General features: G+C 38.8%; 1 protein-coding gene across 14 annotated transcripts in view; it reads right to left on the bottom strand.

Annotated features, from left to right (window-relative positions):
• LOC105197141 (cAMP-specific 3',5'-cyclic phosphodiesterase) overlaps nt 1-26,544 on the bottom strand; it is a 340,602-nt gene that overhangs the window by 109,345 nt on the left and 204,713 nt on the right. For 4 of the 14 annotated variants that reach the window (XM_011163380.3, XM_039458083.1, XM_039458082.1 and 1 more), the window contains exon 2: nt 18,190-19,447. The exons of 6 other annotated variants lie outside the window; for them this stretch is intronic. In XM_011163380.3, coding sequence (XP_011161682.1) covers nt 18,190-19,160 — 971 coding nt within the window. In that variant the 5' untranslated portion in view covers nt 19,161-19,447. Of the gene's footprint in view, nt 1-1,308; nt 3,511-18,189; nt 19,448-26,544 lie in introns of those variants that run through there. 4 more of the 14 variants (XM_026135762.2, XM_026135771.2, XM_039458081.1 and 1 more) reach the window with 4 other exon arrangements.

Raw genomic sequence — 26,544 nt, forward strand, 5'->3', positions numbered from 1 at the left:
AATTAACTTTAATGGAATAACTCTCGACTAAAATCGCGCTCGTGATTTTTGCGCATTTTGTACGAGCGGCTATTTCAAAGACTGTGCATATATATGTAAACGCAGCGCGTCCATAGTGATTGAATTAATTTTCAATTGCTTTTTTCGATATGAAATAAAGGGGGCAAAAAAAATTATTAAAATGCATTCTCGCTCGCTTATGAAAAACGTTGCACGAAAAAGCATTTATGTTTTATTCTGTGTGCTTCTCTTCAATATATTACGCATCCTAGTTGCAGAGCCAGCCAAATGGTACTGACCTTTGACACGCTTCTTTTACTGCAATGTGCACGCAATATGCTGTCAACAAATCGCCAATGTAACGAGACAAAAATTACACATTTTGCATGCCACGATAATTCAAATGCGATAATTCAAATAGTCATATAATGGCTTATGATCGATATAATTCAGTTTGGAAACAAAAAGTTACAGTTTGATGTAAATGTTATCTCAAATTTTCTTCTATTGGCGCGTATGGTAAACGTTATGATAAACATTTTTGTAGAGTAAAAAATATTTCTGCACAAGAATATTCTCTACCACTTAATCCGTCATTGCCCAAGATATTTATGAATTTTCGTCGCGCACTCTCTCGCTCTCTGCAACTAAGCACTTACGTCATTAGATTTATCGGGATAACCTCGATATTTTAAAATTCTTTGCCCATTTCCACGATAAATCGACCTCTTATCTTAATTGCTTCGTAATAATGATTTATTGAGTCACTGATTCGGATAGGAATTCCAATTTGAAGAAGATCTATCTGATACGCAAGCGTTATACGTCGCGGGTATAAAATGAATACGTCGTTTACGTCATTTACCTTTAAAAAAATAAACACGGGACATCGCTAAAAACTATGATAACGGCATAGCACTGAAACATTTGCCACACGTCATCGCGTTTCTTGGAGAGAGTTTTTCAAAATTATCACCTTCATGCATCTCACCTCATTGATTTTATCGAGCGACAAACTTCCAACTTTGTTAGCGCGATACAGCGCTCGCTAATCCAGCGCTAGCGACTGCCACGCAAGCTGCGCGATTTGTACGCTTTTAGAATTAAATAGTAAGTACCCTAAAAGCTCTCCTTTGTTTCTCGAAGACGTACGCGAACTTACACCGCTCCTCCGCTGCTCGCGGCTCGCTTAAAGCATATATCAAAGTTCGCTATTTGGCGCTAAAAATATCTGCAAACTACGCTAATCACGAATACCCACGAGGCACGCTCGCTACATTAATATCTGACGTCTGATAGCTCACTGACCTATTTGAGGGATGAACACGTGGTCCGCATGGGCAGCAACAATTGCTCAAACGTTTACGTCTACGCGCACACCAATCCTGGCCCATCGTCGTCACCGTCGATTCGTGGCTTACGATTCCTCTACGAGTTCTCTACATAACGTTTTCGTCTGTTTCAACTCGTCGGAAACGTCACGGTTTCGCAGCTCACATGAGTCTATTTCGTCTCATATTAATAGCTGAATTAAGAAACATATTCCCCCCGCCGGTTTTTTCCCCGTCAGGAAACAAAACCGCAGACCTCCGCTGTCTCGCCAATCACATTTTTCACGCGTTACTTCTTATTCGAGGGTGGACATTGTCGATTTTCTCGCACGAGGAGGTGATCCGCAAGTCCGGAAATTTTCGTATGAAATTTTCCATCTCGCAGGTCGTATTTCTCTCGCTCTCGTTCCAGGAGCAGTCGAGGAAACGTGCATTGATCTCTTTTCAAAGGACACGTATGATAAAAGCCTCCGTATCCAGCGCGGGAACGACGTTAATATCTCTCGAATATCCGGCAAAGCTCCTCAACGAAAACGCAGCGTTACGATAGCTTTCAATTTCACGGATTCTTTCGTTTCTTCCAGGAATCCCTTCTTTCGCGATACAAGGCATTCGCTTGTTCGCGATCATATCGATTTACGTTTCGTTCGGCGAACGTTGAGTGACGGGGAGCCCTTAACGTTGGAAGGACCTCGTTGTCGGTTATATAATTATTATCTACGTCTAGTAGACTCTCGAAGAGCGCGCGCGCGCGCGCACGGGCGCGTCGTGTCAAATGAAATGTTCGAAATTGCGCGACGGGTAACAAGCCGCGATTCAGGCGGGATTAAGACCGCGGAAAAAGAATTTGCGGGACATTCTCGTTTCTTTATTTTTTTTTATTAAACTCCGCGGTATTAAAATTTCCTTTGGGGAGGAATCTCGGGCACTCGACATCTCGTCTCTGGCCTGGGCAATTTTATTGTGTATCCCTCACCGAGCTTTAAGTACGCCATAAAGGTGTTATTTCTCTCTTTCTCTACCTTTCTCTCTCCCTCTCCCCCCCTCTCTCTCTCCCCTGGCACATGGATAAGGAAAATATTATTCCACTCCGAAACGATTACGCTGTCTGTCGGTGTCTGGCTGACAGAATTTCCGGAATGTACAAATGTAACGAGAGAAAATATACGCGAGATCTTTTCGCATTTTATTTCGCGGCTCTCTCTCCCTCTTTTTCTCTATCTTGGAAGACGTTAAGAATCGTGAGATCTATTTTCGAATGCGGGCAAATTAATTGTTTTCCTCGCTTCCAAGTTCTTATCACGCCGACAAACAAAGTGCAATTTGAATTGGCGACTATTCATTACCCTTCACTCTTGTGCTGTAAATGTTTAAGTAGATATCGTCCGATCAGTATCGGGCTCTCATCGCTAATTCAGAATATGCATTCCACCGATTCTCGCGCAACGCACGTCAGTCAGCTAATTTTATCGTGTATCAACATTAGCCTCGTTATCTTAAAGGAAATTGGAAGATCTCGTAACGGACGTGTAGCCTTTGATTTCGTGTTGAAATCAGTGAATTTATAAGTCCACATTTATATGCAGCACTTCTGGATGCATGTTCGTCGTTTGGCATTCAAGGTCGTTAATGCATGACTTATACTACACACACCGTGTAATTTATTCCGAAAACACGTATCGTTATTACTTCGCAGCTGCATAATTTTTTGTTATGAATCATCAAGCAGGCTGTAAGCGGCTTTTATCCGCACACCCTCTACCCCTTGTCACAGCTATTTTCATAAAAATTTTATTTCTGCGGAAGATCACATGTTTCCACCCCCGCTTACGGCGCACGCGATAATTTTTCTCCCTCTTGGTCGCGACGACTTGAACGCTTTCTATTATCAAGGTGGAAGCGCATATCGCGAGGTTACTTAAAGCCACATAGACACGAATCAATATTCAATCCCCGCCGTATCATACAAGCGCAATTCAACGTCGTCGTCGTCGTCGTCGGGAATGTGACGAACTACCCACGTCCAACCGCGTTCGCGCGCGCGGTCGAAGACACCTCAGAGCAACACTGATTTTTCACCGTGGTCCACCAGAACTGTCACATCGCTCGTCATCTCCGTCGCCGTCCGCGCCGGACTCGCCGACGGAATTGCGCGAACGTCATTGCGCGACCTCATCGCCGCTCTCTCGTGTCTCCGGCGTGTCTCTCGGCGAGCGAGCGAGCGAGCGAGCGTGTGCGACAGGAGAAGCGTCTCCGACACGGCGCGGCGTCGCGACGCGCGTCGGGTCGCTTGCGCGTCTCACGGCACGCGGATCAATCGGGTGCACATGGCCGCACGAACACGCACGATGCACTCGCTGCTGGTGGTCCTCCTTCCCACGTCGCACATGGGATGACGATCCATCGATGATCGATCGTCGTCGGCGGCGGCGACGACGAGGGTGAACGAGGGCGATGCGCGCCCGACACTCGCGTTCTCTCACTCCAGGGCGACCGCGACAACGTTCTAGCTCTCGGTGGAGGCGGGGACGGTACTCCGAGCGTGGAGTACCGCCGAAGGCGCGCGCGGAAAGAGAGGATCCTCTGGATGATCAGTGGCGGCGAGATCGGCGTCAGACGGTCCAAGGCCGGCCGGAGGAAGAACGCGACGAGACGCGACGCTGTGGAATTTGTGCGGGCGAGCAAGCCTCCAACGTGGCTGCAGGATCACAGACGTAAACCCCCGCGGACGGGTGGAATGGAATGAGTGAAAAGGATGGAAGAGAGAGAGAGAGAGAGAGAGAGAGGGGAGAGAAAGAGAAGAGAGAAGGGTAGCAGGGAAAGAGACGACGGAGAGTACTACGGAGAAAGACGGAGAACGAAAGAGCGACGGAGAGGAGCGGCGTCGTTCTCTCGTGGCTCTATCGACGCGAGCGCCTCCTTCGTCGACTTCCACGCCGAAAACGCCGACGCTCGCGGCCGCGCCGCTCCGAGTGGCGGACGGAGGGATGGCGGAGGGGTAACACGAGGGACGCGCTGAGGGGATGGTAAAAGGGGTGGTAATTAGAAAGAGGGAATACGCTGCTAGTGCTAACTGATTACGAGATTAATTAGGAGGCTCGGCGCGTACCACGCGCGCATCACACCTCCGGAAAGATGAACGTGAAGTAGATACCGCCGTAAGTAGCCAGGTAGCGCTTAGGCGCGACGAACAATGGATAAGAGCGCGGGTAGGAGGATAATCTAACGCAAACCTCGTAAACCGGGAGAGAAGGATAATAATTCGTGAGAAATAATAGTGAGAATAAAGTGTGCAATCCCAGGTAGTTGTGTAGAATATGAGAAGGAGAGCCACGGAGAATAATAGGAGCAAACAAATGCAGTCAGTGCGGAAATAAATAGAGGGAGAAAAAACCATGAACATGTCGGCGAGTACAAATGAAAATTTTCAACTTGCGACGATGACGGAACTTCCAACAACAATGAAATACGAAGATGCGTTGGAGATAAACGTTGGAACGTTGGTGGACTTCTTTATCTTCTTTCTTCAACTTCTTCTCTCCGGGACGATCCACTTTTTACTCTATTATTATTATATTATTGGATATCGGCTTACTTCTTCATTATTTATCCTTCCTTTGTTATAGTCGATAAATATAGTGAATAAAGAAAATGAAATATACTTCCGACGACGGATATCGGTCGTACGGCAATTGTAATTTAATCGTTAACTTATTTAGTACGTGTAAAACTTTGTAGGACTTTGCGTAACTTTTCAATGCATATTTCGACGAAAAGCAGCCATTTATTTTTTTCACGATAAATCAGTATCTGCTGTTACACCGAAGGAACGATTTAGAAGGAACAGCATCTAAAAATTTAGCTGGATACAGATCAGAAAATAATTTCATGTTGTATCATCAAAGTATTTATGTAAGATGCTCGAGCATGATAATATTACTACCAACAGTTTTGCTATTCTAGCAACCAAGTGAAACATCCAATTTAATTTTTTATAATTATTTTCAGATCTGTATTTCAGCAAAATCGTTTTGTGTAACAAAAAATGTTTAATTGTTAAATTGATATATCGCTCATTTTCTGCAACGACACAACTAAAACATTGTAATTGTTTAATTCAAATAATTACAATCGTATTTAAAAATAATATTACAAAATTTAAATGATTCAAAATATTCAAGTCCAAAAGTTTTGTTTCTTTTTTGAGTTGTGTCGTGATTGAAGCAAATGAGTAACCAACACTGATACAATATCGGTTGATTTCTCCGACGTTGATAATTCACGTTGACCCCAACTAAAGAGCAAACACGACTCTCGAGGCTTCAAAGCAGTGAACTGATCCTTAATTGGCCCGATTAAGCGATTATCTAAATGATTACACAATTAATCAATGGTAGAGTCGTCACCGAGAAAATCAATCGTCGAACATCGCGCCGCTATCGGGCGACGTGTATATCGCGATCGTGTCCAAACGTTCTCTCGCACAAGAGCCGTAAGAACGGGCCACGTGTTTGGAACGACACACCCACGTTCCGTTCGAAATCAATGGAGTGGCGGGAACGTGGCGGCATCGTCTGTGTATGAGCGTGGGTTTCCGAGTAAACGCTGCAACAGGATACAATTTGCCGGTGACGCGCGGACGAATGAACGACGATCGTGCAAATGAAGACATCCCGCGAGTTCGTCGCGATATTTACACCGGGGGAAGATGCACCTTGCGCACAGTTAACAATCGTGAACACCGCGATCTGTCTCACCTCGCGTCGCACAGTCTAAATTCCAACACGACGCGACGGACGCTCATTAGAAATTATTGCATGGGAGTTTTGCGTGCTGCCGCGCCAAGTACGCGTGTTTAGCCCACGTTTAACTCCGAGAAACGGCATCACGTGTAATGTCGATTAATTTTGAGACTTATCGCCCTTTCTAGAATTGCATTCGGCGAGACCGTAACGCTTAACATCACACGTGGAAACGTCAGACAGTAATAACATTGACAGTCAATAAAACGTGACGGTATGTGTTTCCGAGCCAATAAGGAGGCCCGGAGGAAAAATGGTTCGATGGAATTGTCCGATCGAGTCACAGAGAACTGGTTACGCTACGAAAGAGATGCGAGGGCTAGCAGGAAAATAGTGTAGGCGGAAAGTAGAGGAGCCAATAAAACATGCGACGTGTGCGATGTTATGAAGAGAGAGAGAGAGAGAGACCGACATCGGGCGGTGGATTCGTTCGTACGGAAACACGGATCCGTGACCGACGTGATACATATAGGGCCACGGTCGCAAGTGCCGTGAAAGTCGCGAATAATTGTTCACCCATGACCTACGTCAACGATATTGACCATACACACGCGACTTTAATCTAAATAACACCATGTCGGAAGGAAAATATACATATCTTCCGTATTCGCATGCAAAGTCCGAGAGAGGAACCTGCCGTCGAGAATAATTCCACCAAACGTCCCAAAGCGTTTTCTATTCTCTTCACATTTCTTCGAATCACATGTCGACGATATTAAAATTTTAAAAATGTGACCGAATGTCGGATTCTTTTTCATCGGTGAATATTGAAATCGCAGATTACATGGATTTTGATTAATTTCATCGATCGCGTAATTAGCCGCGTAGTTAGTCGCGAATAGAATGTAACGTCGCATGTAAATTTGGTTGTTTCATTAACACAGTGACACGACACACCCATTTCAAAATCAATGACGTCTAAGGCTGTAAAAAAATTCAAAATACGTTTTTTCCTGAGATTATACGATATTTCATTCACTTTTTGTCAAAGATATGAAGTAAATACAATAGAATATAATTATAATAATAGAAAAATAAGTCAACTATACAAATATGTAATTGAGATTCGTTGTGCTAAAGGTTATCTCAGCTTAGTTGTGTGCCAATAAAATAAATTTTTATCAATAATTTAAATAATTTTTAAGATGAAAATAAGATGAATTAAAAATACGTTTTGAAACTTATACATATTGCATGATTTACCGATTGTATAACTATTGGAAGAAATGAGATAAAAGAGAGAAGAAAGTGAAAAAGGATAGGAGGCAAATCTCGAGTGAAAAATCAATAAAAAACTAATTTCAAAGACAGGAGGACTTGCAATCTGATATCGGCGATCAATCGATTGAAGTGGCGTTTGCAATGGGAAATCAATAAATGTATTCGACGAGCCCTCGGTTAGATATATAGTAGACGCACTTCGGATGAGAGAATCTCCAGGCAGCAAAACCGGATAATAATGTTATTACATTACATTATTAATAAAACGTAATAAATTTCGTACTAAACGTATTAAGTTCCCGTAAAGAGATGCTATCTATGCTTTTTTTTTTTTTTTTTTGTATAAAGCTAAACGCACATATCGCAACATTTTAAATAAAATTAATGTCGCAGTTTTCAATATTACCTCACGCGTTTAAATAAATGAATTCAACGTTAATGTCGGGTAAAAAAATATCGATAAAAAAGTCTATGTTACTAGTTGTATGCACGGAAGGTCTGTTGTAATTAATCATGTAATTTTTGTATAAAAAATTATTGTATTGAGATTATTCCGGAGCAATGGCTCAGATACGGCTAGGCGAGATCCCTTTGTACCTGATAGATTGTAAATCGGATCGGTATAACTTTCATCATTTGCTATGCACCAATAACTTGAAACTTAGGGGATGCATTGTGCTTCGTATTATTTCCAGCGCGCTCAAATGCATCTCGCGGTGACACCATTTATCGCTTGCTTCTCGCTGAATTTGCATTTTCGAGAACCCGTTTTCGATTTGTCCCCTCTGCATTCTAAGAACGCTAATACTTCGATGACGCCTTCAATATTCGAAAGCTTTTTACCTTCTCAACTGCCCTTCGCGACATTCCTGATGGTCTAACAAGGGGTGTCACTGTTCGGTCAAACGTCATAGTTTATTATCGCGCAAATCACTGCAATGAGTTGACATTCTTCGTATAAATAGCGTGCGAAAAAGTTTGATAACATATCTGTATTCGATAGGTTTCGTTATGAATATTAAACAAACATGTTTATATATGGCCAGAAATAAAATTAAATAAGTTTTCAATGATACTTTTCAATGAAAAGTGTCATATTTCAATGAAAAGTGAACATATATTCAATAAATTTATACATACAGTCAATAATAAAATTAAATAAATTTTAAAACAAAATTTTGAATAATTAAAAATATTTATTTTAGTAAGCAAATTAAAATTTGTATCTTCGTTTCTACATGGAAATCGAAATCAAATGATCTCAGAGAAGAAATATCTTCTTTTATATATCGCGTTTAACATTACACAAAATTCTAGATTTTCAAATACATATTTTTTTCCGTTCGACAAAAAAAGTAATTGCAATTTGCTGAACGAGATAATTTTATAGATGAAAACAAAGTTTGACCCGACAGATTATTGATTGCAGCAGCCGCGGCATCGTGCTGCCACGAACTGTTCGTCTGCTAAACTTTATACACACCCTATGGATCGATTTTGTAGTCGGTAAAGCAGACGACGATTATCTTCAGCAGCGAACCTGCACGATAAAATTTTCGTGGAAAGTCCATTAGTTTCAAGATTTTCCGCGACGGCACCACCGGGAAAACTACGGTCTCGGGAAATACAAGGCATCCCAACTTTTCCGCATTGCAGAAAACTCACGAGTCTCTCTGTACATATATAAATGTAAAATAAAAAAAAATCCGTCTGTATATATTAGTCGTATAAATCTTATGTAATCAAATATGTGCATAAGATTTTAAATCGCTGAAACGATGCAATCTATCTTTGTAGAAAAAAAAATCTCGTAAAAATGTAACTTTATCTTCGTTTCTAGAAATACGCGTCGGCAAAAATAGTTACAAAAATATCTGAGCCGGGAAAAGATCTGAAGTAACATCTTCACCACGAGAAAAGTCGCATAAACAAAATTGCGTATTTTAAACAAGCGCACCGGTATAGAAGTACGCTTATATAAACGTCACAATTTGGCAGCCGAGCGCCGTAATCTCTCGCTAAGCCATCGACGACGAATTCGTCTCGTGCGTCTCTGACGGTTTGACAATTGAGCGTAAAACGTCTCGCTGAAGAATAGAGCTTCACCCGCTTCTTATGCTTCTGGCAGTCGCGATCGCAATATTTATTTGTTCCCAGCTTTAAATATAGATGCGACTATTGACTCAGTCTCACATGACGACGCGAATGTCTCATCAACGTTGAGAAATAGCTTGAAAAACGTCACGAAAAACACGGGAGATCCTCACGGAGGTGAAAGTAGGTCAGAAAGTCCAGCATACGTGTCGTAAGAATTAAGTTCTGTCTGGATTTGTATTCCACCAGGACCAAACTATCCTAAAAAGATCGGTTAATCTCAAGACGACTGTCTTAAGCGTTGACCGAGCTTCCACGTTTCTGACTCCCACGTGGTACAACTTGTCAGATTTAGATGGGCAAAGTTTCACGAAACAAGGAGGAGGGGGAGAAGAAGCAAGTGGAGGGTAGAGAGAGAGAGAGAGCGGTTAACCTGGCGTAAAGTTTGCTATAATTAAATTATAAGTCTGTGTTATGAGCAAGCACACCCAAGTTGCTTAGAGCAACTTGATGCGTCACGACCCGAAATTATAATCACGTTTTTACTATGCGTTATAAGTCTATTTTCCATAATAAGCTACCGTGCTGCAATATTCCGCTCCGCGCAAGAAAATCGCCAAAATAAATTACACTAATAAAATAAGTAAAATCGTTTTACGCGAAGAAATCCAGGATAATTCTGGAGGCGCAGAATTATTAAATTGGTCAAACATCACTTTCATTAACAGTCACGTTAGTGAGATTACCTGCGCAATCTGGAACTGTTACGATATTACGCAATCTCCGTTAATTAATACAACGGTAACGGTGTCGTGCGCCGTCATCAATAACAAGTGCACGCATTACTGCGTTTGTAAACAAATACAAACGCAAGAAAAAATCTATATCCATTTAACGGATGTAGAGAAGTTCTGGCTCCAATATTTAAACTGCGGCACTCTTTGTTGTCATTTTAATATCAATTTTATTAAAGTACCTTTTTTCACCAGTACCTATGTATCGTTTGTGCGGACTAGTCCGACATTTCTGCCCGCCGAGCTCTCGTCGTATTTGCCAAAGTTCATATCGCGAACAAACACATGCGGCATTAGCACGGGAGGCCGCGAATCAGATGAAACAATACCGTCGATCCTCGATTCCCTCGTCATGTGAACGATAACGGCTCAATGTACGCGCAATGAAATGTGCAATTTCACTTGGAAGAACTGGCATACGCACACACGTATGCATCGGCCAGTAATGTCAGTGCTATAACCCGACCATATTGATCCAAAGATATTCTGTTTCCCATTTACTCGCAAATGTTATGTTTCATTTCCGCGATGTACGTGCCAGCAACGTTCATTTGCGATGTTGAATGAAAAATGTTATCTACCTGCCTACGGCCTTGAAACGAATACAATGAGAAGATACCTTTTGCTTCGCAATGAATCAGATTTATGCATGCATATTAGAGCATCGCTCACAAAGTGACATTAGTTGCTTTTAATTTATTTTTAAGAAAGGGAAATTTTTTGATGTAAGATCTAATCAAGATTAATTTGTATAAAAAAAAATAAAACAATTGATTTTATTTTGATATGTAGAGGAGAAGGTGGTATTATGGATCACTTGGAATTATTTGTTTTGCAGCTCGTTATGCAGCGGCGCTAACACGCCAATGTTCAGTAGTCGACATTTGTTATAAGGCATTTTTATTTTTGAACATTTCGAAACTTCTTCAAGGTATTTTAGTATTTACCTTAACAGCAAATATTGGTAACTTTATAGGCGCAATATTAGTTCAATGTATCCTCATTGTAAATACATCGGCGCAATATTGCGCCAATAAATTACGCTACTGGAGTAATTACATGTACTTCCTTATTCTTTTATAACTTAAACGTATTATCATACATATGTATACACACTTGAGTACTTCTTTTGTTATTTAACGTTTTATTTGGTTGTACACAAATTTTTAATTGTGTAAGATTAAAATGGGATTTGCTTATATTCTGCAATATTTTCTTTTTATATTAAATTTATTTTGAAACACTGTTTTTATACAGTATCAACTTTTCACGTCTATTTTTGTGAAAGGCCCACAAAGAGAGGAGGGTTTACCACCCCTGTTTCTCTTCAATCTAGTGTCGTCTCATTTTTATAAATAACATTCTAAATAGTAAACATTTCGTAACTTTTACTCTAGAATCGATTAAACAACACATTAACGTATGCAATTGTTAAATTCTCAATTTAAAACATTTATTAATAACAAAATTACCGTACAAAATGAAAATAGGGGACCAGCTTCTCCTCTACTAGATAAATTAATGCAATTTATATGTAGAATACTACAATAATTTTGTACACACAATAAGTTATATATACAATAATAAGCATGTAAGAATGAAAGGCCTTGAGATCATTTCATTCTCGGGGAAAACGCGATTACGAATGGAATTTATCGTGTACAAAGTTTCGCCAATCATCATTCCACATGCGGGTACACCTGAGAACTGTTTGCAACTAGTTTATATGCAAAACTTAGTGACTAGGGCTAGATCTTAAACAAATCAAGGCCGTCGCGGCGACCCTCAGTGGTGCATTACTATCGATCTCGCGGACGGGTAATCGTTGAGGAAACAACGCAAAACGAAACGGCCTGGCGTGAATACGGATTACACGTCGAAATGATCGATCGCAGGTGGAATATAAAATCTTAGGCCTGAAACGCATTCAAAGTTTCTGTCAGCTGCACGTCACAATAGTATGAAAACTGCATGCGAAGAAATCGCGTTTACATGTACGATGCTGTTATCATATAGGCGCTAGTCCCATAATTCATGCTACGTGTTATACATACAGATGACGAAAGTAGCGAAGAAATTTCTTAGTTACCTTCGTCATCTGTATGTATACTTTACTGTAAATATCCAAGCTGCTGTCATCAATCCGCTTGGCGTAATAAGACCCTTATATTCGGCATAGTCAATATCATATTTAAATCGAACGTTGTCGTTACAAGTATTTTCGTCACGTTGTTTCAACATTACGTGCCTCGATCAACGATAGAAGTTCGAAACAAAGTTCGAAATTGCTTGTTTCCAGCGTGAGCAAGCATGTAACGCCCCGTCATCGTTGCTTCTAAATTAACTTCAGCAATATACAACGATTGCAATACATTAACGTCGAACATAAAACTAACTTCTACGATGATAAAAAAACATTAAGCTCTTGATGCGGCCGACGGTAAATAGGTAGAGAATATTTCAATACGGAGATTGATTATACACTACTCTCTCTCTCTCTCTCTCTCTCTCTCTCTCTCTCTCTCTCTCTCTCTTTCTAATTATCTTCTTCTCCCGTGATAAATGCGAAACATTCTAATTAATGGGAGATTTATCGGGCGCATCGGACGAGAAACACATTTCGGGACAAATATGTCGAGTCTGCTTTATCGTAATGACATACTACTTCGTACGCGTCGCAGGAAACAGTTTTGTCAAATGGAATTCAAAACTGCGATATACTATTATTCTTTGTTGGCATACATATATGGGAGTTGCGAATTGCAAACTATGCAGCGATTTACTATGCTAAATAACACGGTTGAACGAGCCACTATACGCAAACTTCAATCCGGAGTCGGAACTAATTATCCAACAGGCAAATGCGTTGCAACATTGATCGATTAATTAGCGTGTAATGTTACGCGTAGGTACATACGACAGAGTAAATACAAAATCGGGAAAATAAGATGGATAAACAGTCTCTCATTCCGCCATGCTCGAGTTTATCTCGCGTGTTGGTGCGCCACTGGTGCAATCTGTGCAGGAAAATATCAAAATTCAGGCATGGAAATCGCTTATTCATGCCGCATGGTCAGCAACGCTCTTAGAACGTTACAGTCCATTCCATTTGGTAATTCCTGCGGAGCTATGTTGTAATATGGCTTGGTGTGCGTCAAAGGGCACGTAATTGATGGGAAATTGCTCCCTCGATCGTCGCATGTGACCAAATAACTAACTAGCGACTGAGCAAGTAAGGAGACTGGAATATCGTACTGCTTCTTTAATTAACGACACCATTGACAAGCTTCTTCCTGCCAGATATATGTGAACTATTAGAAAATTTCGAATATAAGAGTTTCGAATACGAATCACATATAAAATTCAACAATCTTATAAAATCATATTTAAAGTAACTTTATATTACATAATTAATTATATTATTTTTCTTATAAAAAATCTTTTGTTATCTATATTTAAATTCAACGGGATAACAATTATATTGTTGATTAAAAGTTACAACGATTTGATTAAGGCGAAATCAAATCGATTCGAATTTGAGCAAAGAAATGAAATTCGATTTGATTCGGTGTAAAAAAAAAATTTTGATACGCACATCCACTATTTTCTGCTGTCATCTTTTAGTATCATTTTCTTTGTTTGTCGAAAACACTACATCACTTGAGCTTATAATTTAATAATGACTCTAGAAGAAAACAAGTTGCCGGTTATATATCGCTGTAATACCGCGTATACGTCAATGTCGCACTCGACGAGAGCTTTTTGTACTCGCGAAGATACAACTGCAGTAGCTGAGAAATAGGGATACAAGTGAGTTAACAAAACTATTTGAGATGATAAAACAACGCTATTGATAATCAGCAACAACGTGGAGAAGTTACAATGTGGATAAATTTTTGCTTAAAAAGCATAGAAATTTTTTATTTCTTCTTCTACGTCTTCTCGTGTGAACAAATAAGAACGAATTATAATAATAGTTATCGCGGTTAGATCAATTAGCATTTTCAATATCGCACATTAGCGATAAAATTCGAGTTCCGTAAGCACGTATTGTTTCCAAATCAATAGCTGTAATAATGGACAGCTAGATGAATGACAATTTCTGAATTAATGGATGTATGCTCTTAGCATTATATATCAATGTAAATATGGGTTTGGTAATCAGCTTATAAACAGAATTTCAGCGAGAGGCAATTAGGGTTGTGAAAGGATGACGTACGTACGTGTAGATTATTAAATACAGATTATTCCCTTTAAAATGTTTCGATTCTGTTTCAATATCAAAGAAAACGCGTACGTCCGTCGCACTCATTTGATATTTCAGGTTGAAAGCTTTGTAGATGGTACACAGTATCATAATTCTCTCGCAAACAAGTCTCGATTTACTCCGTTTTATATTCTGCGTTTCATCTCGCGGGCGAAGCAAAAGCTATCCTGAAAAGGCCTTGTTTAACGAGCCAAGAGTCGACGGTGCACTTTACGACTGACGTTAGAAGGTCTTAAATGTAGGTAAGAGAAGAGAAAACAGAGCCGTTACTGCACTACAGCCACGGTATGCAAAACGAAAGGCTTTTATAAAGCACAGTGGCTGTGTGAGCGATCAAGCTTTAAATCTTGCGATTTTCAAGCGCGTTTTGACCTTGTATTTTTTAGCCATAAATGCTCGTATCAAAAGAGTGGTTTAAAAGTATTTTATGCTTTAATCCTATCTACACACAATCGCAAAGAATATATTTCAATATGGAACATTCGATTTTTACGTATACCATTTCCCTTGAAATCACGAAATAAAATTAATATGAATTCTTCAATAAAAACATCATATATGCATTATTAATATGTACAATATATTAATATTTTACTTTTAAAAACCTTTAATGGTATAATATTATATATTCTGCGATAAATTATATTAATGCATAAGAACTGCATTAACGAATAGAGATTATATATAAAGAATAAATTAAAAAAATATATTCAGTATTTAAATAAATTTACAATAAGTTTGAAATTCATTAAATAAATTAAATATTTTCACGATCTCATTTAAAAAAACGTATTTTGTGAACAGCGAAAGATTCTTAAATTTTTACGAAGACTTGGTTTCTTAACTTCGTACAAAATCTTAAAAATTGTTTTAATCAAACAGAGTTAATTTCGATGAGCATGGAAAATTCGTTAATTAATTACCAAACGCAATAATTCTTTCGCCATAATAAACTGAGAACAGTAAATATTTATTTTTTTTTTTGGTGCAGGTCTAATTAAGAAAAGTATGGAAAGTATCGCGAAGATATTTTCCAAGAGTTTCGCAAATGTCTCCCTTCGGTGCAATTTTAATGCACAGCGCCGAGGAAGATTTAATTTTTTTTTTATGAAAAAAAAATATCCGGCAGAAGAGGCCGTACATTTAGCAAGTCATATTTTTCACTCATGAGTAATTCATGTGTACATCATAGATATATGCTTTTCGTGCATACATTAAAGCTGACTGAAACCTGTTACATTCGAACGCGTAAATATCGAGCCGCTAAGTCTTTTTTTTATACATAAAAACGTATTGTTTTATTAATTTATTGCTATCTGACTTTCAAAACGAGCTATCCTGTTACAAGGGAATATATACTCGGGGTATCTGAAAAAAAGGAGCAGAAGATACGTTACTTCAATGAGATGAAATGTTTGTATCAGACGAAGGCAATTTTATTCTGATTGGAGTACGTGTAAATGGTTTGAAAACTCCGTTCAATGTAATTTATCGAGCAACGTGAGAAAGATTTCCGCATTTCCCTCGCTCGAGCTTGCGTTGTTCGCCGCATTTATCGGCCGACATTTTCAGGTTGAAAGCATCATAGACGCGCAATCTATTTTCGAACATACGTCCCAGTTGAACGACGCCCGGTAAACGTTTGCGTACCGGCCGACAAACACATGTTTGTACTTGGAATGTGACGCGACATAATTACTGCGGCTTGCCAGAGTGAGGTCGAGGGATGAACGTTGCAAATTGGGAAAGAGTAACCGCAAACAAGATTTCGCGCTCAGTAATAATTTTAAATGTAATAAAATAATAATGTTAATAAAAAAGATATATAAATTTGCTTTTAATGTAATAGCTTCTAGATCGCACATGCCTCTCTCAGAATATCGAGAGTATATTTCCATGAAGCCAGAGACTGTAGCGAGAAAAGCAAAATGTTCGATGAACGGAAATTAAGTAATCGCGCTTCCAGTTTTATGCGCCGAAAATAACTAAAGATAAGGCTATTAACGGCGCTTTCAAGAAAATGAGAGACGATTGTTTCAGATAAAGCAAATTAAGTACGAGGAGAACAAAAGCTCTCGTATTACTCAATTAATTGGTTTCATAAAATAATTAACTCCCGTTCGATAAAGCTTATAACATTAACGTTTCATAATATTTTAGTTCTTTTTTATTTGCGAAATATTAATTAACTCTTTACACTCCGAATTATATTTCAATTTTGTTATCAGCAGCTCGCAACGCTTTTAAGTGTTTTATTTGAAATTTACTTCAACTAAAAATGAGATAAAAACTGATATCGAGTCACAATCGACATAGGAGTGCAAAGGGTTGAACAATGCATTTGTTTTACGTATTTTAAACAAGTCATTATCATTGTTACTATTTAAGTAATATAATTTCCAAAATCACCTAAACAAAGGTAATATATGCAAAGGTAGTGCGTGCAGGTAGAAACTCGCCGTTCAATCGTATCATTATGTATATGTATATGAAATTGATACCATCGTGGCGCAGTAATATACGCAGCATTAAACGCGCCATATGTGTAACAATTGTGAAACGCGTGAAACATATTTCTGTATGTTACTATCCGAAATGATACTAGGTATCCGCAGGGCTTTACGAACGAGGGCAGAATATTCTAATATAACATAAACAAAATGAACATTATATTCCTTGTGCTTCGATCAAACAGCATCAAATTAATTCTAAACATGAAACGTGCACGCGCGATTTGTATCACAAAGGAACGTCGGTCTGCTTCTCTCCACTTACAAGTGACAAGAACAATTACATTTGACTCGCGATAAAGCTACACGTTCTCTGTTGAACAGTTTTACAAGAATATTGCGTCTTTAGCAAGATCGCATAGACGTCTCATAGAGAAGTCAAAAGTAATTACGTAAAATTTCTTCTTTTACGATTATAATAATATGATAATTTACGCAATAGTAGATTGTAATTTAACATTATTGTGATTATATAAAATTTGTTTTTAAATTTATACCGTCGTAATTTGTTTTTTAATATAAAAATCTTCAACCTCGAGAAAAGAGAAATTTGGAATTTTCTGTCATTTTCATGTCATTTCATATCAGTTAAACATTTTTTTTTAACAATTAAGCTTTTACTGAAACAAATAACCAAGCTGGATATTATCTATATGAATTTGTAAACCATCAAAAGCTTTGTGTTTGATTCACAATGAGAAATCACGGTGTTAATAACGTTGCAACATCAAGGTGCAGCCGCGCGAAGTACGTTTCATATATAATTTCGTGTTTACACTGCAGCAAATCCAATTCGTCATAATGAAATAATCATTCACATCGCGATAATAGGCGTTTCAGCGGATTAGCGCGGTATATAATAAATATTAGATATTTCCGGAGATGTATCCGCAAAATCGAATCGCTGTAATTGTACAAACGTATGTTATTCTCTGACTTTATTAACAAATCGCGTGTTTGTATCATTTAACCTCTTCGCTGTTTAACCGTTCGTGAATTTACCCAATAAATTTTCATCGATTTCTACCAATTCCATTATTTTTTTTTTACAAATCGGTGCGCAACAGAAAAGGTTAACACGGCATATATAGGTGATTGCCTCGAGCGGTGCTATCTCGGAAAATGCGGACACAATGGCAGAGCGGGAAATTCGATCATTCAACTACTCACTCTAGAAAGACCTCGGATTCGCTTCGGGGCAACACCAACCTCGGCAAAACGATGGCCTTCTTGCGCCGGTTCTTCAGTGTCTGTGCAAATTGAAACTCCGACGTCTGCAAGGGCGAGTGCGGGCTCAGGATCGTGATCTTGCGATCACTGCCACCCGGACTCGTCAAAGAGAACACACTAGTCGGCGGCGGCAGGCTCAGATGCTGCGGTATCTTCCTTTCCAAGCCGGTATTGGCGAACAGGCCGCGTCTGACCTCGGCGTTCATACTCTCCTCCCGATGAAGGTTATCGCTGCTCTTCGACTCGATCGTCACGATCTTGCGCACGTCCCTCGTGGACGTCGTTAGGAAGCTTCTGTAGTGACTCCTGGAGGAGCCGACGTGCGTCTCCGAGGACGAGGACAGCGATTCCATCGACTTGGAATCCTCACTATAACGATCGTCGGCACTCAGAAAATTTCTCGACGATCGCAGGCTCTCCATCGATCTGGCGGTCACCTGGCTGCTGACGCCGGCCGTCAACAAGTGCTGTTGCTGCTGTCGTTGCTGGCCTTGCGTCTGCAGCCTCGAAATGCTCTTCACTTCAGGCTCGTATTCCTCCTGACTCGAGCTGGATTGCGGGCTGCGATTCACCATAAAAAGGCCCAGTCGCGAATTGTCGCTCACACGAAGGGACGACATCGTTGTTTTTCTACGCAGGGATTCAGCTTCATCCGGAATGTCCAGGGAGTAACGACACTTCTCGTATAATCTGCGCGTCTTAATCGACGCGTCCTCGTCTTTTGGCAAATTTTCCACTTCGTTCTCTGATGCGCACTCCATCGTGTCGGAATCTTCGGCCGATTCGTGCGTTCGTAAGATCTGTTTGCTAACCGTGGAGGTAAATTTCGAAGTGGACTTGGTAACTTTTGTGGAAAGCTGATTCACCAACGTAACTGCCTCACGCAAGTCCTCGGTATCATCTTCGTCCATCTTTGAAAAGTCGCTAAATTATTCGGAAAACACAAAAGTTGTTGTAACGACGAATAAGAAGCGAAGGTTTTTCCCGTGAAAAATACGATGTCGCGAAATTGTAGAAGATTATTTGCAAGCGTCAGAACAAAACTTATCCGAATTATCAAAATTTCAAACAGATGTGTTCATGATACCACGTGAATCGCTTGGTCGTCAGATCAGAATACACTGTCTTCGACACTTTTTTCCTTTCGATTGCATCATGTATTTCATCCACACGATCTTGTCGCTTAACAGCCAACAAGCTGAAAATCAATGACATCTTTCAACATTTTTGAAAAAAATTTTGTTGATTTGGAGCACTTGGAGCACTTGAAGCCATTTTCAACGTTATTTCCTGCATTTAGCCTCTTAACTTCTATTAATCCCGCTAATAATTCTTAACAATGACATTATATAAAATTGATAAACGTTTTATTGTCGGATCTGTTGCGTATTCAATTTCTAAATTTCTTCGTTTTTAAAAGCTACAATAGATATTTTAAATAGTAACACGAACTTGTTTTCCATGTGTAATACTGTGCATGTGAGATCAAAGGGGAAAATGCTAAACCAGACCGCTAAGATTAAAGCGTCCGAAAGAAAATTGGACTATCGACAGTTACATTTAAAAAAATGTTTACTGAATGTAAATTTGTCGTCGATGCCGACTACCTTTGTACAATAGCGATTGCACAGAATTTTTTTCAATTACAGAATAGTTAATTGATTCGGAACTACCAAAATCCAGTTATTTTCGTGTCACACCAACCAAAATTATATAAAACAACTGAGTTTATCGCACATTGTTTCATATTTTGGGAATACCATTATTTTAAATTTTCAAGAGGGTTCAAAATATTTATATTATATTTAATAATCAATATTTATATTAATATTATATATAAAATTTAATTTTAAATTTTTAAGAGATTTTAAAATATTTTATAATATATGACAAATATATTATATTCTGTATATTTAATCCCGAAGTATTTATATATTATATTTGATCTTCACAGAAGATAAACAAAATAATTAATATTGAACATAATAAAAAAATTACACCGGCAATCTAACTTCTTATAAAGTGCGAAAAGATTAAATTAACTTTATTTATGTCTAGTATGAATAAAAGATCTTGTGATTATATACATACAAGCATTCTCGACATTTTATAAATAACAGTATAAATTCGCAATTTAAACTCCGACAAATATTTGCATCAGATACTTGTGTGCAAAAGAAAACAAATAAGAAACAGAAAAACACTCAGTAAATTTAATACAAGAGTTACTATTGCAACGCTGAATATTTATTCGCATTGATTTAATTTTTTTGCAATTTGTTTATGAAAGCGATCATTGATTTTTTCATCCAATTAATGGAACAATTGCAATTAAATCCCTTGCTATCGACATCTTTTCTCCCTTCCTCCCTCTCTTTTTTTCTGTCTCTGAGAGTGTCATTTCTCTTTAACCAGAACATTTATTGCTGTTGCAAGAGTGCATCGCGAAATATATAAATTAAAGCATCTGTGCACGTGAACGCGTAACTTCCCGGGTTCGAAAGGCTTTGCTTTCAAGTAACATGCAATTGGCGCGCGAACAAGAATTCGATACAAGCTGGCAACAATGGTCACCGGTACAGACAATAGGTACAATAGGCGCACTGCGGTAGAGTCATTCGATTACATCCCGCTTTAAGTTAAAGGCTACATCTGGCTTTAGCAGTTGCACCGTATAAATGAGAAACGGTCGAACGCTTTAAGCGCGGTAGCTACTGTGGCAAGCTTATTTGTGTACCTAGATCTCGCAGTAACCATCGTGGTGTAACAATATCCTGTACCAAAAAAAAAATAATGCGAAGAACGCGTATTTCTTTTGCTGATATTCATCGCGTAAAATGTCATTTGTTTCTATGCCAAGAATTTCTCGGCTTGTGTCAGGAACAAGAATTTTCTAGGTAAGAGGAGTTTTTCGCGATTTTTGTATTCCATAGTCGCAAGCAATAACGCGCGTTGTCCTAAGCGTTACTCACATAAACAAAGTAATTCGCAGTATTAAGGGTCGCGTAGTTGCATGTAAATCGCATTAATTAATCCGTGGACGCGCACATAAATTATTTCAACTAGTAAACGTAAATGCTATAATTGAGACGACTATTACTACGTACTGTAGTCTAATGTTAATAAATTTGTTCCACACACGTTTGTCACATTAATTATACAGTTAACATTCAATATAATAATATTGAACGAATTGGATCACGTTGCAATGACGCGAACTCAACAATGAACCTAATAACTGTTATAATAAATATCAAATATTAAATTATGATCTTTGCTGCGATCGTGTACTGTAATAATAATAATCTGAGCAATTTCAGATCTTCGAAATTACTTCTGTACTCATTACGTCAAGCCGGAAGCCAATCGGATGTTTCAACTTCAATTTTTTGCAATTTTTTTGATTAAGCAAAATTGCAACGATGTTACGAAAAATAATAACAATGATAAGAACCGTGTCTAATTACTATTGCATATTTACATCCGTTTAATTTATCTTTTTTTTTTAAAGCTTTTATTTGCCGAGTTTCAAATTTAAGTTCTGCTTATGTACTTTCACAACGAGCTTTTTCATCATTTCTATTTTGTCGATCTCCAAACCGTAACGGAATTGGCACATTATAATTAGTTTACAGAGATATCGAGGTTTATGACGCATTAAAAGTTACTCACACTAAGTATATAAGAAGATTACTAATATGCTGCTGCTTCTAGCAAATCAGTTGGCTGGTAAATAGAGGCCAAGAAATCCTGCCAAATATTTGCGCGAAGCTTCTAGCTATCTATTTCAAAGTACGGCAGGTAAAAACGACCTCCGTTAATTTAACATCTAAAAAGCACCCAACTGCCGCAACATTTAATATTTAATTGAAGGTATGAAACGTGATTGAAACCATAGTATCAAGTTTTTAGCGTGTACTCGAACCTTTCCAACTCTTGAAAGAAAAATCGTAATTTTCTTATTACAATTATCTAATTTTGTTTCAAATAATAAATTGCTTTATTAAACATTACATTTTTATTCTTGAAAACCTCAAGTATTTTGTGATATATCTTCTCACTTTCATATCAGATTTACAAAAGTTTAACTCCGTTTAAGTTTCAGCTTCTACAGAATTTCAGTGCTTTTCTCATCTTGACACATAGCATGGGTGTTTAATCTTTTGAAGGAGATTAACGCGACGCCGTAGTTTGATAGAAAAATAGTTTTCGTAATCAGGCTCCGCATCGTGAAAGCGATATTTTTCTGGAATGATCTTTTACTCTAAACCAGCAAAGACGCCTACGTGGGGACCATTTGAGCATATCTACGCTACAGATTACGTGGTCGATTGCACGCAAGGCTTTACTAGCATTTTACTTATCGATCGCGCTCTCATGATGCATAGCGAGCTTCCGTGGAAATCGTTGTGAAAATCGTTCACAATACAATTTGCTCTCGGAGTATGTGCACTATTGCAGTAAAATTCGAAAACTTCCGAAATTGCGTGATCATTGTATTATCGAGATACACTGCATTTGCATAATTCATATCAATGCAATCACATTGCGTTTCTATGTACTGATTAATCGTATATTTATTAAGAATATTAATAGCAATAATATAATTCGGCAAAGATTATAAATAATCACGCATTTATATCTGAGAAAGTTACGTTGTTTGACGATCAGAGCGTCAACATTAAAATAATTAAACTGAAATATTACTGAAATAATAATGCAAAGTGCATGCATTAATATTTATGAATGGAGCAACCTATAAATAATTAAAATAACTGATATACATATAATTTAAAATTGATGGGAAACAATAATTTCCCCTCTATATAGTAAAACTTTAAATGAAAAGCCTGGCAGAATCCAGCAGAGTCGATTATAAACTGCACCTAAGTCCTCGCATAAGATGCAGCCTTTTTCCGCAATCAAGGCACGTACCATAATCAGCTGCGATTGTCTCGTTCCGAAAGTAGGTCGTATCAGATTCAACGAACTAATAGGTCGGTAGAAATTTCTGGAGACGCGCTAACCTTGTTAGCGGGTTAAATGAATAGCCGACCTGGCGATTCCACGACGGGCAGTCACGATTTGTTGATGACCACCGGCGTGAAATCGCTCGCAGTGTTTCGCCACCCACGCGAGACACTGCGAGGGCAAGGCTACACTTCACCGATACGATCCCGGGGAAACACGCTACTTCCGGTTGAATCCGTTTACCGGACTCTATATAACAGCGTCATCGATTCCGGCAATGCACCAGCTGGTGCACCCAGATTAGGGGGATACGCTGGGTTCTAGGTCAAATGGACTGGATTCATCCTTTCACCTGGATCCATCACACGATGCCACGCGATTTAGCCATTTTGGTCGAGCGGTAGATCGCGAGGTACTTCATCTCAAGTGTTCACCTCTATGCATTCAAATGGGATTCGATACGAGCACGGTTCGCTCTGTAAATGTTAGCCGACCATAGAAACGAGAAACCAAACTGCAAGCAGTTTTTATTTACCGAATTATAACAGAGAAACTCTGCATCTTCGATCGTATATGTGTGCGATCTCTCTATATATAATATATTTGCTCTTTTGTGTCAAAATAACGAGTGTTTTTCCTCTAGAAGAACGTTTTATTGGTATAAAATCAACTTGTAGTTGAAAATGTCCTCTTAAAAAATTGGTTGGTGATACGAGTTCAATTAATTTAGGAATACACTCCGTGCATCTCTCTAGCACTCGTTAAAATGGAATTCTAAGATCTGTGGATTAATTCAACTTCTATAATAACAACGAAACTACCGACGTCATAGGAAATGTTGCTTCAATGTAAATCCACACAGGAAGTTCTGTTCATGTATACAAAATGGAATATCTATCTCTCTGCAAATGACGGATGCTTAATGCCGTTCAATATTGATAGCAACGAAAATGCACGAGAGTTGAAATTCAAGTTTCTCATGTAGAGATGGATTTAAGAGCTTATTCTGCACTTTTAGAAAGTTCGGAGAAACGTGGACCGCCATAAACTAATGAAAATGATTGAAACAAAAAGAATGTAATAGAACGAATGGTCGTCGTATTAAAATGATAATATTTTCGTGTATTACAATATTGTTTCAATAATAAACTAAACATGAATTTATAAGCCTGAATAAAGAGAAAACAGTAAAAATACAATATAACATTAGTAAAAATACCGTGTCCAGTAAAACCAATTGACTTTTCTTGTTGAAATATTGTTGAAACTGTTGAAATACATATATAAATAATACTGATTATTTTAGCGGGCACATCACTGAGAGAAATGTGTTTGCATCTGTTTATAATATCTCGACGGAATCAACAGTGCGTAACAACTACAATTCGCATCGCGTATGTTTATTTACATATAATTTCAATTTTTCATAAAATCCAGTTGTAACGTGCTATCGAACCGCGTTACATCGTTTATATCTTCATGCATCGAGAGACAGGGAAAAATGCTCCGAAGCGTCATGTATCAGCGCGAAAATTGAGAACAATTGCGCAACGGCCTAATACGATTGTTTTCACAATCTGCGTCGGAGAAGATCCAGTAATTAAACGCATGATGCGCCGCGTTACGCAATAAATCCGCGCATCTATCTCAATAACTCCAATCTAAAATTACTCGCTAAATCGTGTTAGAGGGTCGGGTTATAATCAGGAGCGGCCGATACGAGCGAAATCAAGCGGAAACAAAAGCACGAGCTGCTAAATACCGTCGTCCTGCAAACGCATTTATCGCATATGTACAGATGTTCTCTACTTCGTTCGTAAGTATGCGCCAGTGTGTAGCTTCATTGAAGCTGCAGAATTTAATAACGCTTTTATCGATTCCCTCTAATGGTACACGCAGCACTGTAACGTCGCTAATATGAAAAAAGCGCCTTCAATAACGAAAGTAATTGCAAAACACATTATCATTTTTTTTTTTAACAAAACATTTTAAACAAACACATTTTTAGCGTCGCTTATCTTCCTCGTGATTATTCAACAAGGTACTTATTCAATACACGATTACCGTTTTATAGTTAACTGCGATAATTCAGCTTTAACTTTGCCCGGTAGTTTGCAAGCGGACGATGAGAGGAAAATTAGCCGGTTCTCTCAACTTTAGTTTCCGCTATCAAGTGAAGTTGATGGCGGACTTCACTTTTGATTCTCTAATTCACCATGACAAATTCACGCTAAATATACACGAATCTTCCGTCGCCGAGAGCCAACCGGATAAAACAATACGCGATAATCCTTTCGAGCGCCATTATTTTATTTATATTGAATTTCGATATCGAATAGCTCGTACTGAAATAATGGACACGGACGCTCTTCACAACATCTGTGCGTTAATTATGGATTATTTAATGGATTCGCAAGAACCGCACGAGCTCTGTTATTATACCGCATGTGTGAAATCATGCGAATGAGTGGCGTTGGAAACTGACAACGCTGACAACAGCTCGAGGACACAGCGTCAATTACGGAAATGGTATACGTGAAGCTTGACGTAATACTTGCTACTATACGGAGAAAATTGGAATAAATCTGTTTATCACGTACGGAACGCGCGAATGAAATTTTAATCAGGCTCTCACGGCGCGCGGCGCATCGATGTCGCGATATAGGAAACCGTTCTCCCGCGGCGCCGGTAATGCCTGAACTGATTCGCGATCGTTTCCGAAAGGTTTCGCCCGAGATAAAATAGGTGAGCCTCTCGCGTTTTTGCCAGAAATAGATCGCGACTGGATGCGGACCCTAGAATGCGGACAAATACCTTCCAATTTAAACCGACGAGCGCTGCCGCTCTCGCCGCGTCTGACAGTCGCTCGCTTAAAATCTCCTTGAGAATTGCAGTATGTCGCTATCGATAGGCGATCTTTCTGATATCATCTTTCGCTTTCAGCGTAAGTGGTGTGTGTGTGTGTGTGTGTGCACACATTTCACTTTTTTATATAAATCCCTCTTTCACATCTCGCATTTTGCATCGAGAAATGTGCGCCATAAAATATCTTATTCCATGATGTTACCGTCAAAATGCGCATAAATTCGATTATAGAGCTGCACAGCAAATTGCTGTAAATAACTTCCTAATAATAAAGAAATGTGTACAAGTGATTTTCATGAAGTATTCACAGAGGTGTAAAAAGAAATGTCAAAGGTAAAAAATACAATGTGCGAGAAACAACCTTCGCTGGCTCTCCGTAAAAATCAACATTCACGGTATTGGAAAGTGATGTGTGCTTTGTACATAATTTGCTGCTGATAGCGAGAGTCCGAATACGTA

This window comes from Solenopsis invicta, chromosome 15 (genome assembly GCF_016802725.1).
Source record: "Solenopsis invicta isolate M01_SB chromosome 15, UNIL_Sinv_3.0, whole genome shotgun sequence".
NCBI classification, from domain to species: Eukaryota; Metazoa; Arthropoda; class Insecta; order Hymenoptera; family Formicidae; genus Solenopsis; species Solenopsis invicta.